Raw genomic sequence first — 17,925 nt, forward strand, 5'->3', positions numbered from 1 at the left:
TGTATCAGAACACAACGCGCTAGTGTGTTAAATATAGGACACCAACTGCATCTAAGTCAACACCATGATAATCTGAAAGGCAGGAAGATAAATCAAGGGGTGTTTTGTGCTCAAGGTTCAGAAGTGCTCACTGTCCTTCCTACCTGTGAATGAAGTTTTTCTTCTCCAGGTACTCCATGGCTGAGGAGATCTGAGTTGCCATGTACAGCAGCACCACAGCATTCACCTCCTGCCGGTTACACTCACGCAGATAATCCAACAGATTCCCATATGTCATGAACTCCGTAATGATGTAGAAAGGAGGTTCCCGTGTGCATACCCCTAAGGACCAACATAAAGTGTACAATGAATGTTTGAGAATATCAGGGAATCTTCAGGTTTTGTCCTTTAGGGCAATTTATACCTCTAGAAGGTAGGAACGTGGGGCTCACAGAAAGAATGAGTTCTGCTTGGAATTGGTTAATTGCAGGGTTTAATTTCCTGCTTCAGGCTCTGGCAACTTAAACATCAGGGAGAAGAGATCATTAAAAATCATGTATTAGTGGTACAAATTGTGAATTCTGCCAGACAATAAGTGTCTGTATTCAAAGCCTTGGTATGGTAAGCAGCTTATCTGCTCCTTAACATCCATATCACTGCACAAGGGTTTAGTTCAAATCCCTCTGCTTGGTATTTATCACTTACCTAATAACTGCACCAAGTTCGGATGCTTGATCTCCTTCATTACTGCAGCTTCTTTCAAGAACTCTTCCACCTCCATGGTATCCTCCTGCAGAACAATGGTAAAAAGCTTTGGCAAGGACAGCATGCACAAAGGGGGAACAGATTTTTGTATGAAGACACAAAAAGAACTGCAAACTGACAACATAAGCCACAGTTCGTTCAAGGTAATTTTTCCCTGTGGCTACATCACAATGCCAGAGTGTTAGGAACATTGGGGGGTTTTTTTGTAGAATTTTAAAAATATATATTTTTATCATTCCTATTCTAACAGAGCTTTTGGGGGCAAGAAAATCCATATCCCTTTTGTGAAGGGCCTCTCAGAGGACTGCTCCGAAGCTGAAAAGGAAAATATGCTTGTTCCTAACAGAAAAAAAAGATAACATGAAATAAAAAGTACAGAAAAGAAAAGAAACAAGAATGAACGTAAAAGGAAGGGTATGCCACAATCAAATGCTCGAGATGCTGCTGAAATGCGGGCCCCCAGTTTCACTGGGCAGGAGCAAGAGAATCCTGCTTTCAGACAGGGAGGCATGATCAACGGCAGCCACCCCATAATTGAAAGCCCGAGGTTTCACAGATTTCATTTCTGGCATTTAGAGCCTGACCCGTGACGTAACTGTTCTGGGCAGACATGTCACTACCTATTTGTTGAATGCCATAAAGTTACTTGGCACAACACAAAACCGAGGAAGATACAATCTTGCTCGAAAGACAAATTTTCTGAAGCAAATATGCCCCAAATGGCCAGAAGGTCATTTCAAAGCAGTGCAAAAATACAGATCTATTCCTAAAGCAATGTTTCTTTCTATATCCATATTTTTTTCTCATTGATGGATTAATGTAGACAGGCTACACGGACAAAGTGTTTTAAGGAAGGACTGGAAAGGATTTACTACTGCTGGTGAGAATGATAACAGTGGGCTGCCGCTGTTAAGATCCAGCCAGCTCTCTGCTTCACAGTCAGCAATGAGAACATTTTTCCAGCAGTTTCATTCAATCATTTACTACTCGTTGCCAGTTAGCTTGATTGGCAGCTGTGATGTGCTGAACACACTCTGTCAAAACTAATAGCCCAAAGGTCCTTGTGAGCAGAACCTTAAACTGTTCTCTTTGGCAAGGAAAATGGGTTAATAATCCAGGTTGCAAAATTACCCTAAATACAGATTTATCTTATGCATGCTATACAAATCTGAAAGGTTGCTCCTCTACATAGCTGTTCCAGTGTGTTAAATCTCTTACCTCTCAGTGACCAAATTAATAGGAAGGACATATACAGAGAACTACTGTAACAATGATCTCTCTGAAAACCTGACCTCATGCAAAGGACCGAGCTTAACCAGCTTCCACCCTCCACTGTACAAAACCACAGAAGAAATAATCCAGTTCTGGCTACACGGTACTTTTCCTAGCAGAGCACAGGACCATGCCCCGGCATTAAGGGACACCAGGGTTGCACACTGGCTGATTTAAAACACTGGCCTCTCTGCTGGGGAAAAAATGAAAAAAAAGTGAGGGGGAGCAGGGGGGGAAGAGGCAGCAGCTCTAACGGATGCAGACTCGAGGTGTGCAGTAAGAAATGTGCTGAGATGACCAGCTCGCAACAGTTCAGCCATTAAATGGCCCTCAGGAGGAACAAGCTTTGGCCCCAGTCACAGCAGGCAGTGTTTGGTCCAGTGCTATGCAGGTCACAAATCCCCACCCCCAGTTACAGCAGCCTCTCTGCCTCTCTCGTGCCCCCTCCCATCAACATCAGGTGTAAAAACACGAATTCAGAGCACGTCATGTTATAAAATACCCTTATAAATACTGATGCGTCCTGCGTAACTCACTGAGCTTCCAGTGATGTATTTTAATAGGAAACATCTAAGCACCAAAACGTTGTCTAGCACTTCCCAGTTAAATGCAACCAAGGAACAGCGTGTGCTGCTTTGATTGCCTTCTTGCATGATCTTTTTGTGCCAGCTATGAGCTACCTTTAGACACCCGATAGAAAACTGAACAACAAACGGGTGTTCATAAGCATCGCTATTCAAAAAGATGCTGGAACAATTTTTTTCCCCTTCTTTTAGTTTTCTTTTCCCTTTATCTTTTTTATAGAAGTATCTGGAGTAAATGGGGAAGGAACAAGAAGAGTCATACAAAGTTTTGAAAAACATTCTTTCAGAGGAAAATAAAGTGAGTCATTTGAACATTTGCGCAGAAGCTGCAAAGGGCTTGTTTCCCCCAGTAGAAATAGCATAGAAATGTGATTTTAAAATGTTTCCCAAAACTTTGAAGAAAGCTATAATCCCACCTGTCAGGCAGTAGATGGATAAATTTAAGGAAGGTGGACTATAAATTTGCTTTTAAGGATGGTTTTAGTGTGCATAATTGCAGGTTGAAGTGTTTCTCAGCTCTCCTCTTGGTTATTCTTACAGTCCCCAGTGAATGTGGTGCTCCACACTACATTATGAATCACTTTTAGTCATGTTTCATTAAATATTTATTTGATATATTTGAAACAGCCATGGTCTGTATTAAGGTTTCTCCTTATGCACAAACAGATTTTATGGGATAACACGCTATTTGCCTTTGTTGATGGGGTTTAGAGAGAAGAGAATAAAAGCAACAACTACAGTTTGGAGCAAAATGAGAAATCTGAAGACGCTGGGTATCCTCACGCTGCAACCAGAAGCAGGAAAAGAGATTTTAGAGCAAATCATATCCCAGGAAAGAACTGGTCTCTCCTTCTCACTGCAAACAGGCATTTTGTTCAACCGGTCACATCCCATCTCCACCTGCACTGCAACCCTCCCGAGGCAGCCCTGCGGTCCCCAGCGCGCTGGATCCGAGCAGGGTAACACTAGGTGTCCCTCGCTCCCCGTGCAAGCAGGCACTTGCACTCTCCTCCACTGGGGAGCAGCAACAGGAATCTCCAGAGTACAAAAAAGGCCAAAATGAAAATACTTTCTGCAACCATAGCAACCCAGAAATACTGAGGTAGCCGCTGCTCAGAGTAAGGAAGAAATATTTCCTTCAAATCAAGGAAACGTTCTTCCCCTGACACTAAAGCATCTACGCAGTTCTCTCCACTTCAAAATTTCCATTGCAAAAAACAAAAAGAAACAAACAAAAATCCCTGTTCTGTTTGTTTCTGCAAGTCCAAACCAACCCCATCCCCATTCAAGGAGAGAAAACATGGTGTCAGGTTAGCATAAACTCTTATTAAGCAATCAAATGCAATGTGTGTGGATGGTGCCAGAAGATCTCAAGATATTTTTTATAAACATAAATGAATTAAGCAATGACCTTATGAACTAACAGCATTATTTGCATTTCAAGAGACAAGGAAACCAAGACACAAAAATCAGGGAGCAGAGCCAGAAACAGAACTGATTAAAGTTTATAAGTGCCTTTAATGAAGAACTGGATAATGTATTTTAGCTTGAATACACTTCTTTTCTCCTCTTGTCTCTTTCATAGGAAGCAGCTGTGAACAATTGCTTAAGACTACCAGGTACGCAGGGAGCTTGTCTTTTGGGAAAGATTCCACAGAAGACAGAAGATCAAAAACGTGGTAAAGCGTCCCTGAAGCACAGCCTGTGATAGTTATGTTGACTGATTCACAATCCACAATTTTCCTTAATACACTAGTTGTGTTAGTGTGATCGTCTGTGAACAGCTCACCTTTGCCACACCCTGAATGCGAGACATCACAGCACTATTCACTTTTCTAAGGTTTCATCTGTTCTAAAGTAAAAAACGCTGTTAACATCCTCCTTTGCTTAGATACAAGTGTTTCAGGTATCACCAAAAAAAAGTAAAAGGATTCAAGCTCTTTCAAAAATGCTCTACTCCAAGCCTACAGCACACAAAGGAAGGACCATCACCACCCCAAACTGTCCAACCAGGGCTGCGGGCTGGCAGCCAGCCTGAACGCGCTTCCTGCTGAATGGAGCTAAATGGGAATGCCCAGAGATTTGAGTCCTACCTTGAGAGTCTTCACAGCCACTGTGAGGTTGTACTTCTTCCAGACTCCTTCGTACACTTCTCCATACTGCCCTCCACCAAGCTTGTGTTTCATCGTGATGTCAGTTCGCTCTATCTCCCATTTGTCGTAGTTTGGAGACACGCCGTAAATCGTGGGCTTATTGCGTTTGGGCGCTGGGTAGTGCAAAGTGGTGATGAGCCCATCTGCGACAGTTGAATGATGATGGACCAACTCTGCCAAGGTGTTGAAGCGGCTCTCTGAAGAGACATACAGCTAGGAACCAAAGAGAAAGAGAAAGCTCATTCATGTAACACACATCGGAGCATTCACTGGTAGAAACTGGATTATAAAAACTGTGAAAGCAAAGTGTTGCATTGATTCTACTCGAGCTGCAGTACTATGAGCTCCACAAGCTCTGTAACCATTTCTCAGAGCTCAGAGCTGAGAACATGGGATGTTCTTACAATGTTTACATGAGTAACACATGGATTTAGGAGAAAAAACATGCACTTCACTGAAACAATACGGATATTGTTTGCAATGAATGACTGGAAATAGCATTAGATTGGCATGCTGTTGCTTGAAATGTCTTTTTTCAAAAGGCTTGTCAGCAAAGATTGTGGAACGTGTCCTGCAGAGTAGGGGGTTGTCAACCTCAGTGTCTTGATTCCATTATTACTGCTTGGGTTATGACATTTTCACCTGCCTAAATTCTCCTTGAAGTGTCACTAGCAAACCAGTGGCTTCCCTGCTTTCGGCCTAAGCTTCTGCAGAGTATTTTGCATGAAGTTAGGCAGCTGGTCTGCTCCACTCTTGTGATGGGCACCAATCAATAACACAGAAGTAAAACCATTACCCTTGAACGAAAACCTGCTGTGATGTATGACAACCCATATTTGTTACCTTTTTAACATTTATACAAAAGATCCATTTTAAGCCAAAAAGCCTACCAAAGGTAATAGACAAGTGACTCTCCACCACCAGAGCTCTGTATTTTCAGTTTTCACACTCAAACCCAGCCTCCTGCTAGGCAAGGTGACAAAAGTTAGAAATTTAATTTAAAAAAAAGTGATGCTGGTAACACCTGAAGGAGAGGGAGAAATCTTTGTATCAAAGTGCACTCTGTATCATAGTCCAGCCTATGATGGATGCCGCACACAGAAGATGGAAGAGCTCAGTTTCCCACAAAGGACCAAGGTCTGGCAGGGCACAGCCTCGCAGGAAGAACAGCACCATGTTAGCCACCCAGATTTCTGCCCAGTCCATGCACTGTGAAATGAGTGCAATGCACCGGTCCTACTGTTCGCATTACAATGCCAACAGCTATGATCAAACTTCCCAAATGCTTCTGACTTGCTGGATAGGTACTCAACAGTTTGTACATGTGCACTGGCCATCTGCCTGGGATTTTGGGAGGCCAGGAAGTTGACAGGGCTGCCAGACACCCAAAAATGATGATGGACCAACTCTGCCAAGGTGTTGAAGCGGCTCTCTGAAGAAACATACAGCTAGGAATCAAAGAGAAAGAGAAAGCTCATTCATGTAACACACATCGGAGCATTCACAGGTAGAAACCAGGTATTCTGCTTCTTCCACCTAGACGGAATTTTTGGATGGAAAAAGAAAATGCAACTGTGAAGCTCCAGCAAGTAGCACATATATGTCCAACAGAAAAGGAAGATGCATTTGCAAGAGGAAAAAAGAAAACACATACATATGTTTGCAGGGAGGGACAAAACCACTCTCAAACTTGAGTAAAGTCTTTGGAGGCTGGCAGCTCCCATATGGATGCCCCTCCTTTGCAGTCATCTGTTTACGATACAAACTCAAAATGAGAACAAAAGGCATTGGAGAAGACCAAATATTCTGAAGCATATGACAGTACAAACACTACATATAAGAAAAGGTGAGTGAAAAGGGCAGCCATATCATCCAAGGAAGTCAGAGTGATAGACAAAAGTGCCTCTACCCCTTGGCATCCTGCTTGTCCAAATTCCTACTTAAGTTTATGAGAATAAGCCGCATGCTTACGTACGTACGGTAACTATTGTGGTCAGAGTTGGCAAAATACACCAATTTCTGTATGTCATGGACTTATTTGAAAGAGCTGCAGAAAGGTAAAATGCTCAGCTCAGGCTCACAGAGTAACCCAGAAAGGGGAAAACCCACGGAGATGTGAATAACCCCACAGAGCAGTCACAGACAGGTTAGACTACTGCAAGGTCAGGGTGGCCGCTGGCTTTCAAGCTATGGACATGGTGACAGAATGATGCCCCCTGTCAGGTTTCTGGGAAGCGAACGTAATATAGCCTTTGTCATCCAAAAAAGGCAACTATGCTGCAGAACCTTCCCTTGCAGTGCTGGGAAATCATAACCCCTGGTTAAAATGGCATTTCCTCTGGTGGCAATAGCACCTGGCCTTGGGGGAGTGAGAGAAGATGCACAGTGGCCAACCTATCTGTAAGCCACTTGAGCTAAAAATACACCATAAACTACCCTGGTGACAACATACACACTTTTGGATGCTCAAGGGCGTTCTCACTCATTCATTGCTCACTCATTCAGAGTGGCAGATTTTACACCCTGGACTGCAGAAATCTAATTTCCCTTCACTCTGTTTTTTCTTTTGCTACAGTTGCTGATTAGAAAAACTCTTGTGGAAACTTAATTGGTAGAAAATGAAGGCATCCTCCCAGAGAGGATGTTCTCAACCCTCTACCAAAACGACTCAGATATTCCTTTGGTAAAGTAACTGGACCAAATCTCATTTCAACACTATGATTTAAAAAAAAGAAGAAAAAAAACGAAACCCAACCAAAACCCAAACCACCTTTCATGGTCAAAGAGGTGAAATCACCTTAAAAACAGATGTTCTAAGAACAGAAAAGTGACAACCTAAAAGTGGCTTTTACAGCTGCATGGCTTGGACCACCAAGCATTAGCCAGTACAACTACAATTTAAAACAGGCCATACCTGTTCGGGAACAACTTGTATGAGCAGTGGTACAAGCAGTTCACATGCTACACTGAGGGCCAAAACACAACAGTATGGGTGAAGAAAATTATGCTAAACTCCAGGATCACTTGGAAGGATGGGAAAAGTATGGAGGAGGGAAGCTGCCCATGCTTTTATGATGGCTTATATCTCACACGCTCAAAATTTTGTGGGAATTAGAAATATCTGTATTTTGCGTGACGGATTAAATGATCTTGTTACAGATGGAGAAAGAAGTTAAATAAATGGCCAAATGTTTCACAGCAAACTCACAGCAGGATGGGGAACAGAACAGGATTGCCCCGTCCAGGCCACAAGACAACACTCCATGCCTTAAGAGACATGAAGTTTTCCATTTACATTAAAAACCCACATCCACCCACTGTGTGCTCATTCTGTAGGCAAAGTTTTTCTAACTTCTCACGGATTACAGCTCAGCGCTGACTCCTGAAGGCCTTACTTCCCATCAGCACTACTGGAAATCAGAGTTATGCTGTGTTTAAATCTCCATCTGGAATTTGAAGCATGTATCACAAGAAGATGAAGCAAGGAGCAGCTATGAACGGCATGCTGCTGATGCAGCCCCAGTGAGCCTGACTATTCAGTGCAACCTCTCTTCTCCGCTGACCCCGATTACCAAGCTTTAACTCAAGCTGCTTGCTGCATGATTTCCCCCAAGAAAACCATCTGGTGCTGCTAACCGTACTCATGCAGAGGTAACAGACTCAGCGTTTCTGCAGCGCCTGAGGTTACATAGGGACTCACACAGTTTGCTTCCTGGCTCGCTGTTGACACTTTATTCGGGCAATTTTTGTGCCTCATCAAACCATAGTATTGGTCCTGTTCCAAGGGGCTCTGCTTGTACAAATGGGCTGCTCATCTGCAGCTTCTGCCACCAGACCACATTTCTTTTGCTGGCTGGTGTATTTTACAAGGGTGGTTAAACTGGCCCATTCTAACCTCCAGTGCACCCTTAACACAATGGGACTCCCCCTCCCCAGTCAGCAGACAAAACTGAACATCCACATAAAATATCCATGAAGGTCCATGATAAAGGAGCGAGTCTGCATCCAGTTCAGCCACTGGAGGCTCCAAAAGACTCAAGCAGGACATGCATCCTGCACCCTTAATGCTGAGGATAGCAAGATTTGAAGAACTGGCTGGACAACACTGTTTATTCAGTTGGGTTACTCAATAGGAGGCTTTGCCTCAAGTACTATCAAGTCAGGAAAACCGAGTCCTCTCTACCACGGAAATGGTTTACCAGATGACTAGCTGCACTGTGCCAGCCAAATGAGGAAAGGTCACTTTTAATGCCCACTAAAACCCAAACCAAAACAAATGAACAACAAAGCAAAACATTAAAAGGTGGTCCGGAAGAATATGACACATTTAACTGGGAAATAAAGTAAAAATACCCTGAGGATTTATTGTTTTTTAAAGAAGTTTTTGAACCCCAATGCATTCAAGTATGAATAGTACTAAAATCAAGACAGACATACACACCTCTGATCTCTTCCTAGTCCCTCCAGGAAAAAGCCTGGGTAAGGCTGTGCGATGTACAGCACACCGCTGTGCTGAGCAGCAGCTGCTCCACACATTCCTCTAATACCTCTTTCTCCTGAGAGTACATTCTCTCAGTCGCAGGATACGATCCCACCAAAGCCATTCATCCTTACTGCAGATATTAAATTCCCCGGACAGGCTGACTAATGATACAGCAGGCTGGGAAGGCCCCAGGTGCTCAGAGAGTTGAAGGTAAGAGCTTTCCCTTGGCAAAGCAATGCTCTCTCGACGTGGGTAATAGAGTGCGACACGAGCAGCTCAGAGCAGGCAACCCGCTCCAGCAGTCTCCATTTCACAGAGGGAAAAGCAGGGATGTTAGCCGTTTCTCTTCCTAGCTCCTCAGCTTTGACAGCTGGGGACAGGGTGCTGGAAGGGCACAGTGCCCCCCAGCCCAGCAGCAGAGCAGGCAGCACGTCTGCTGCTAGTGGCCTGCTAAGCTGTTGCAATTTGCTGCCTGGCTCGTTAACACAAATTGAAACTGATGGGGTTTAACACACCAGGCTGCAAACTGCAGCCTGAACACAGCAAACCACCCCTCTGCTAGGATGCTGGCCCTTGGCACGGCAACTGGGAGGACTGTGGCTACCCCTTTGCTCACCCCTGCATGGAAAGCCAAAGCCCCGGAGCCACAGCCCTGTCACTGCTGCTTCTTGAGTTTGTATTTTCAACCACCATCAGTTACAGATCTGTTTTAGTGAACTGTGCTGACCTGCACCTTTTCTCAAAAACACCAATTCAAGCAACTTTGTGGAAAATGAACAGTTAACCTGCCTAATACAGACCTGAACGGATTATTGTAGCTCTGCAGAACTGTTTTTGGGGATAAAACCAGCTCTGCTGGGACGAAAGCCTTCATATGCCAAACGTCTTTACAGCTAAAATGGACAACATGTGCTATCACCTCACAGACATGTGCTTATTTACATCAACTGAAGGGGGCCAGGGTTCAAAATGTTCACATGTGAACGCTGCTCATCTACCAGGATCAATGTAAATAGAAGGCATATCAACTACAGAGACAGAAGGAGGAATAACACTGCAGATTGCCATGTAGTCCTTCAAGTATGCTGCACGTCAGCACTTCGCAGCACCGATTTTGACCACAGAGTGTGTCTACATGGGAGGAAAAGGGAAGAATCAAAGTGCCATAACTTGGAAATATGTTGCCTTAAATAACATGGTCACAATTGTCTCAATTACAATCTGTTTGCTAAAGCAGACAAAAAGCATTTCATTACTGAATAAAATCTGTTTATCTTATTAAAGGTTTCAAAGTGATGAGTCCAATAAGTAGGAAACACTATGTAGCAGTTCCCTATGTTTTCATACTAAAGATTTTGCTGTCAACATTGCTGTAAGGAAAATAAAGCTCTCATAGGATAAAGGAAAATTGGCCATGGTATGCCACTACTATACTTGATTTTTCTTATTTTTTAATTTTTAAGTACTTTAATGGCATAGAATCTGTCATCTACTAGATGCTGGCAAGAAGAGCCTCAGCAGCCATGCTCCAGACCCACACTTCAACTTCTGCACAGGATCTAAAGAGACACTGCTTAAAATGGATTCATTAAAAACCAAGATTTTCCAAAATCCAATGACAGTAGAAATGTTTCCATGAAAGTCAAACAAAAAACTGTGGAAAACTACACTTTTATGCTGATATTTCTCTGCAGCATCCACAAAGCACGGCAATGCAACACTGCTACAGCACACAACGATCTAGGGAAAAAAAAAAACAACCAACCAAAATAGAGACAGGGCCCATATAAAAGTGAAAGTGCCTACCCGTCTCCAATGATCGTGGTGAAATACTGTAGAGAAATCAAAACAGTAGTTAAAAATACTGCAGAACAGCTCAAAAAGCATTCTGTCCCTAATATTTACAGGATTATTAGCAACAGGCACTGACTTTTCTGATGCAGCAAAGAGATTATCTTCTGAACATATGGGATAAGAATTCATCTTCAGAATCTCTTATTAATGACATTATTACATTCAGCTCTGCTGTAACTCTTACTATCTCCCACCTTAAAGTGTTTTGCTGCTGAGCTGTAGTATACCTCACCAGCAGTTTGCTAAAGGAGTAAAAGTGTTTTGTCATAGCCGTGTTGGAATCTCACAGTTTGTTGTAACCACAGATGATGAACATTGTGAGCAGGGTTCAGAACTGCTCGGTTCAATTGTAACTACCTGGCCTTGTGCAGTCAGTGAACAAAGTACACTGGCAAGGTTTTCTTTCATGGTTTGGATAGCCTGCAGCCTACCTTTCCATCAGATGCAGTGTTTATTCTGTAGTGGTACACCCTTCCTTCATACCGCAGTGAAATAGATCTCTGTCCTGGACTGCTCTCACTCTCTCGCACCAGAAAGCTGCCGTTGATACCGCTACTCAGAAGGTACTCAGCAGCGTTACGTGACACTGGTCCATGATACCAGGAATGTTTCTCCAAACTATTCACTGGGGTGATGTAGTTGCTGGGTACCCAGCCTTGTCCATTCTTCGTTTGGGCCTCGCACCATTCCCCATTATGATTGTAGCCCAGGACACGGAGCTTTTCACCTTAACACAAGAAGAAAACACATTTAGACATGGCAAACCTGTGAGTTGAGAGCAAAGATAGGTTCTTTCTGGCTAACAGATCATTAAACAATCTCCTATAAGAATAGGTATCTGACTAAGCAGGGGGCGTATGTGTTTCTTTAAGCTTGAGTGGAACCCTCAAAGCCAAATTGTCAGATGTTTTGCTTCAGGAGTTTGTTAGGCTCTCGTGCAGTTCTGTACCAGCTCTGATACTGCTTGAGCTTAAAAAGTGAATCCAGCAATTTTATTTGAACTGAGTTGGCTTGATGGGGATAGGACAGAACATGAATGGATAAACAATTAAAAAAATCATTTCAATTAGCAAGATAAGCAGCTGTGACTTGGAGTACACATGAGGAACAGAAGGACTAAGTAAGAAAACATCATATCTGTGCAGTCATTTTTCATACAGGGACTGTGTTTTGGAGGCCTATGAAAATGACAGAGGCCAGCCTCTAAAATCAGCTTAGTTTAATTTCTCAGTTCAAATTCTTGCTCCTAATGGAGACCTTAGCTTTAGCAAACAGTTTCTTGCCCAATGCAAAAGCTTCAGACAGTTTTAACCTTTTAAAAGGTTATGACTCTGTGAAATATTTGTATTTGTTTAAGAAGAATTCCCACAGTAAAAAAAAATTCCATAGGGTTTAGTGTATAATTCAGTTATTCCACAGTGACTTTTCTTCCTACGGCTTCTCACACACTCCCAGTACCATTCTGCCCAGCTACCTTACCTTTAGTTATGCTGAGGGTGTTGTCCCCACTTGCCACAAAATCATACAGTGCAACAAAAAGATGGGGATCATTTTCACTAGGACAGGACAGAAGGTTTTCCTTGGAGTTCCAGCGAGCTGCTTCACTCAGACCCTGGGGCTCAAAGTCTGACACTACCGGTCTCTGAAGGGCTTCTGGGGAAGGAAGAGAGAGAGAGAGGAAAAAGCAGGTTCATTTTTGCTGATAAAAGCCATCTGGTTAACCCACGCACTCTGATTTTCTAATTTGCATCGTTGCTTGACACGTGTGCTCCTCATGCATCAGAGGACAGATATGCACAATTCTTTAATGCAGACCTCCTGCCGCATAGGCAGAACACCCTTGCTCCAGAGCTGTCCCCAGCCTGCCCTGAGCCCCCAGCTCCTGAGCCCCCAGCTCCTGCCTCCCATGGCATGCAGGAGAGAGAAAAGCCCCTTTCCCTCCCTCCAGTAAATGCTGCTCACGTAGGCTGTTTGCTGCTTGTAAATCCTTTGGCTCATACCTAACTGCTGGAATGGTTAGATTTGAAAACAAACTCAAGACCTTTAAAGACCTTTAAAAGGTAAATCCCTTAATTATCCTATAAATGAAATCACCAGAACGTGCAGCACAGCCAGCTAGGCAGGGCAAGACTTATAAGACATGATATTTACCAACAAGGGATGCACTTCCATTTTTCACAGCGTTTTTAATAATTTCTCTTCTTATCTGAATACGAGACTATGCCTTTTTTGTTGCCCTCTCTCCTGCCTGTTGCTCTTGAAACCAGAGCACAGTGGCGAGCATACTATGCACAATAACCTTTCTACGTTTTTAGGAACCCTGAGATACCTCCAGGAAAAAACAGATTCCTAAAAATTGAGCTTCACAGGTGAGTAAAAACCAGCCGCCCAAGTTTTCTGTATACTGCAGCACATTAGGCATGTAATATTCACTAAGCATCAGGCAAGTCCAAGTACATCAGGGAGTTTTACTGCAATTGCTCCTGCAACCCCCTCACCCCAGACCACGATTCGAGTGTTTGGGGCAGTGATGCTCTAGGTAGTTGTGCCTCCTCGCTGTAACATGCCACCCCGAGCTATGCTGGGAGCTGCACGATGACTGTGCTGGCACAAACCCAGGGCAATAAGTTGTGAAAATCTTGTTTTTTGAAGGGTTATTTTCCATCTGGATGAGTTCGTTGAGTGAGGTCACAGCACTGCACACAAATCATCGCAGCAGTGCAGCTACGGGGCAGGAAACACGGCACTCATGCCCAGTCCTCGTGCCACGAAATTGTTCATTACTCAGCATCAGCCCCCACCTGCTCCCCCCACTCACTGCTGAATCCCTCTTCTGCACAGGCGAACACAGCAGAGGTCTGGAGGGAGAAATCCCAGGCCAAGTGTTTTCTACATTATCAGGTCACCTGGGAGCACAATCCTCTCTTTATACTTGTAATACTCACTAGCAAGGGCCTGCTATGTAGATGCAATCACACCAAAATATGCTTTTAACACTATTGATTGTTTGGTCTGGAAATCCACTATAAGCTGTACTAGTAAACCAGTGAAGAATTGATACGATTGACACCAGAAAACATATGGAAATCAAGTGTGGATTGGGACAGGTCCAAAATACATTTCCCAATGGGGAAATGCTAAGAAAAAAAAAAAAAACCAAACAACAACACACCCCCAAAACCCCAACCGTACAAAAAATAACTAATCCCATTATTTTCTAAGCTTTGGTGGTGGAAATGCCACTATTCACCCACAGACAATCTGGTGTCCTCGACGTGTTGGTCAGATCACCCCTGGTAAAGGCTCTCTTGGTGGTTATTTATGAACATGAGTCTTACTGTATTCTTTGGAAAAGGTAATACTGTATACGTGGGCAGAGAGCAAAACAGCAAGGACAGACCCTGTTGGGCCTGTTTGCCTAGCCAAACCATATCTACAGGGAGATATATTGTTATAGTGAATCAGAGAAGTCAGGTAATTCTGCTTTCTAAATGATTCCACAGCCAGAGAAGATGGTGTGTTGGGTTGTTTTTTAAAGCAACTTGAAACTTCCCCCTCCTGTTTCCTGAAGAATACAATTTAATAGCCTGGGTTTGCTTCAAGAGGGACAATGAGAAAAGAAACAGAAAATCCACTTTCAGAAAATTAAGCTATAATCATTTTACCATGAAAACGCTTTGATCCTGTCAAGCCCATTAAGTTCCCTTATCAAACACAGGGTGCTGCAGTGACTGGAGATACTCCAAGGAGTTACACCATCAGTAAACACCTGGAACAGACAGACAGCAGAGAGCTGCAAGTAGCAGATATACAACCTCAGCGAGGAGCAACGCTGTGATGCTCTCCCCCAAATATGGCACAAACTAGTACATGCTTCATGGTGGGATGGACCGTAACCTCCGTTAGGAAGGAAAACGCGTCGCCCACGGGGGACTGATTCGACAGGAAGGCAGGAAATCCAAGGCAGGCTCCCCTCCAACTGCAGCGCGATCGCAGCCCAGCACAGGACGGCTCATGCACGGCCACAGATGGGGATGCGGGAGGAAAGCCAAGCACTCCGCAAGAATCCCTCCCTCGTGCCCAGGCCGCGGCGATGCTGGGACCAACTCATTACACATGGATGCCAATGTATGCGCTTTGACTCAGACCATGAGACAACACTGTGTCAAACACCGAAAACACCCACAAGTTGCGGTGCGAAAGTCAAGGAAAGCTGGTGTTGCTCGATGACATTCCTACAAACACTGACTCAGTGATAAATGTCTGCAAACCCGTGGACTGACAAGAGAAAGGGCTGTTAAATAAATTATGAGAATTTGCTAAGCTGGAAAACCACACAAGTCCCCCAGTGAATAGATAGGAGGCTACACATAGATGGGCTGGTGCTCTCTGTACTCTCCAAGCTGACCCCCTGCTCAGCCGTGGGCACTCTGACAGAGACACGCGCTGTGTGTGAACACTGCCGCGCAGGACAGCACGATGGCGAGACCCAACTCCTGGGTTGGGTTAGGGCTGGTGTTCCCAGAAGGTAGGACCCCCAAGTTAAGAACTGAGCTGGAGGTGGTGGTGACTGAATGAAGCTTGAAGGGCAGCCAGAAAGGGAGGATGAAGCCCTGAGTCAACACGGAGAACAGGGTAAAGGAAAGAGCAGAATTGTGGTGACCCGAGTGTGGCAGAAGCTTGATAGACCGTGACAAAACACACTTTTAAAGGTCTGGGCCCCAAGAGGAAGCTGTCAGCAGACTCAGGACACAAACCCATAAAGCGAGAGAAGCGGACAGGACATGTCCATCTGGGAGCCACGTACAGCCGGCTGTCAGCAGTATTTACCCCTCTGAGCAATTCTCTAGTAAACTTGCCCAGACAGTACAGTCTTTCGGAGCAGGAATTGGACATTGCTGTTCATATGTATTAAAGGTCTTTTTCAACACAGTACAGCTTCTTCAGCTCTTGCTGCTGGTTTTAGCCACAATTTTACAGCACTGCTGAGCTCTTCAATGGGACAGATTCCTCCTAATAAATCAGCCCGGCTGCTACACCTACAGGAGGGTATCCTGGCACGGCAATGGGGCAGGAAGCAAGCATAATTCAATCTGTTCCCTCCACACTGTGATTCCTTCCACACGTCCACTTTATCTTCTGCTGCATCCCAGCGAGACTGTAATTTATTACCTTGATCAAACCGTGCTCTGGACGACACCTGGATTCCTGGGAGGAGTCCCGAGGCAGCGCTGTAATTCAATTCTCCACTAACACCAACTAAATGATAACTCTTAATTAAAGCGCAGCAGGCTTCGAAATAAGACAACAGCAGCTTCTATTTTGAGGCATTTGCCATAAGAATGTCTTTGTTTCCGCACTAAATTAAGTTTTTACCAGGAGATATTTATGTTTGCACATTAAAAGGTTTCATAAGCATAACTATCTCCTGCTAATTATTGTTTAGACAGAGTCATGAGTCATTGTTAGGGACTATGTAAGAAGTTCTCAGATATGAACAATTCTGGTCTAGACCAATGCATGCAGATTTCCTTCATAATTTAAGGGAAGGGCTGGAGAACAGGCAGAAGCACAGAATTACAATCGGCTCCTCCACAGCTGAGTGCGGGCAGTCCCGAGGGAAGGAAGAGACCTCCTGTCTCCCTACAAAACAAACATCCTGTGGTCTTACAAACTGTGCTGGCATTTTTTCCACAAGGTTTCTAGAGCGAAGGAGCACAGAATACATCTAGTAATCTCTTCAGAAGTACAACACATGCTATCTAAAGCTTCTCCTTCCCCTACATCCCTGCTACTCTCCTTTCCCCCGGAAGAAATTATGATAAATGGCAGAATAGCTATGCAGATTTACTACATCCAAATGCTCCCAGCTAAGCACATATGATGAGGCAGCTGTCCCTCTGTCCCACTCTTTCCTTAGTGGCCCTCACAGATTCCCTAGGCCTGACAGAATATGAATTAATTAAAAAAAATTTAAAAAATCCATAAACCAGATCTTTCCAAAAAGAAGGAAGGTTTCATTTCATGTTTTATTTCAGACTCATCCCTTTAGTGAGATCACGATCAGCCTTTCCTGCCACCTACTCCACAGCACAGGCCATACAATCTTCTGCAACAAAGGCTATCGCTTCTGCTCTTGGCTGGTATTTGGAAAGCTCATATTCTTACAGCCAGAATGAGGACAAATGATCACTTTTAAAATATCGTGCATTTATATACAGAGATGAAGTACAAAATTAGTTCCAGCCTCTCTCAGCTAGACCTGTTCCCCCTGTGCTGGGCCAGTTTCCCCGCTGTGCCACCCTATTTCCACCCCCAGCAAGGTGCCTTCACCCTGCAGGCAGGCTGCGCTCCTCCTCGAACGGCCGCCAGGAATCTCCAGCACTCTAAACAATGAAAACCACATCTGCTGAATGCAAACACGAGACAACAAGGTCACCCATGGCTCTTGCTGCACTGCTTAAGCACAAACAGGCCCTCACAGTCAACTGCAGTTATTTCATCTCATCCAACACTGAGCACCCCTGATGATGTGGCTTCTCCCACTCCTCCAAGAGATGATTCTGTCACCTTGGGGCTTTTGTTGTTGTTTGTTTGTTGGTTGCGGGCTGTTGGCTGGTTGTTTTTGTTTTGATTTGGTTTGTGTTTTCTTGAAAGTTCCCTCTTACGTTATCCTGCAGGTGCCACTCAAGTGCATTAGCTGAGTTTATTCCATTTATAAGCCCTTAGTGACACGGTAAATACCATCCTTCTGCAGCCAGCTGATCACAGTGTAGACGTGTGGAATGGAATTGTGGTTACAGCAGAAATTTGGATTTTACTCCCAAATCTGCTA

The 17,925-nt window shown here is 44.1% G+C and overlaps 1 protein-coding gene across 3 annotated transcripts in view; it reads right to left on the reverse strand.

Annotated features, from left to right (window-relative positions):
* ABL1 (ABL proto-oncogene 1, non-receptor tyrosine kinase) overlaps positions 1 to 17,925 on the reverse strand; it is an 83,381-nt gene that overhangs the window by 11,857 nt on the left and 53,599 nt on the right. For 2 of the 3 annotated variants that reach the window (XM_037400087.1, XM_037400088.1), the window contains exons 2-6: positions 12,570 to 12,743; positions 11,522 to 11,817; positions 4,694 to 4,966; positions 685 to 769; positions 144 to 321 (exon numbers count right to left, since the gene is read on the reverse strand). In XM_037400087.1, the coding sequence (XP_037255984.1) occupies positions 144 to 321; positions 685 to 769; positions 4,694 to 4,966; positions 11,522 to 11,817; positions 12,570 to 12,743 (1,006 nt within the window). Of the gene's footprint in view, positions 1 to 143; positions 322 to 684; positions 770 to 4,693; positions 4,967 to 11,521; positions 11,818 to 12,569; positions 12,744 to 14,755; positions 14,860 to 17,925 lie in introns of all 3 variants that reach the window. The other variant, XM_037400089.1, reaches the window with a different exon arrangement.

Source organism: Falco rusticolus, chromosome 9, assembly GCF_015220075.1.
Source record: "Falco rusticolus isolate bFalRus1 chromosome 9, bFalRus1.pri, whole genome shotgun sequence".
Classification (NCBI taxonomy): domain Eukaryota; kingdom Metazoa; phylum Chordata; class Aves; order Falconiformes; family Falconidae; genus Falco; species Falco rusticolus.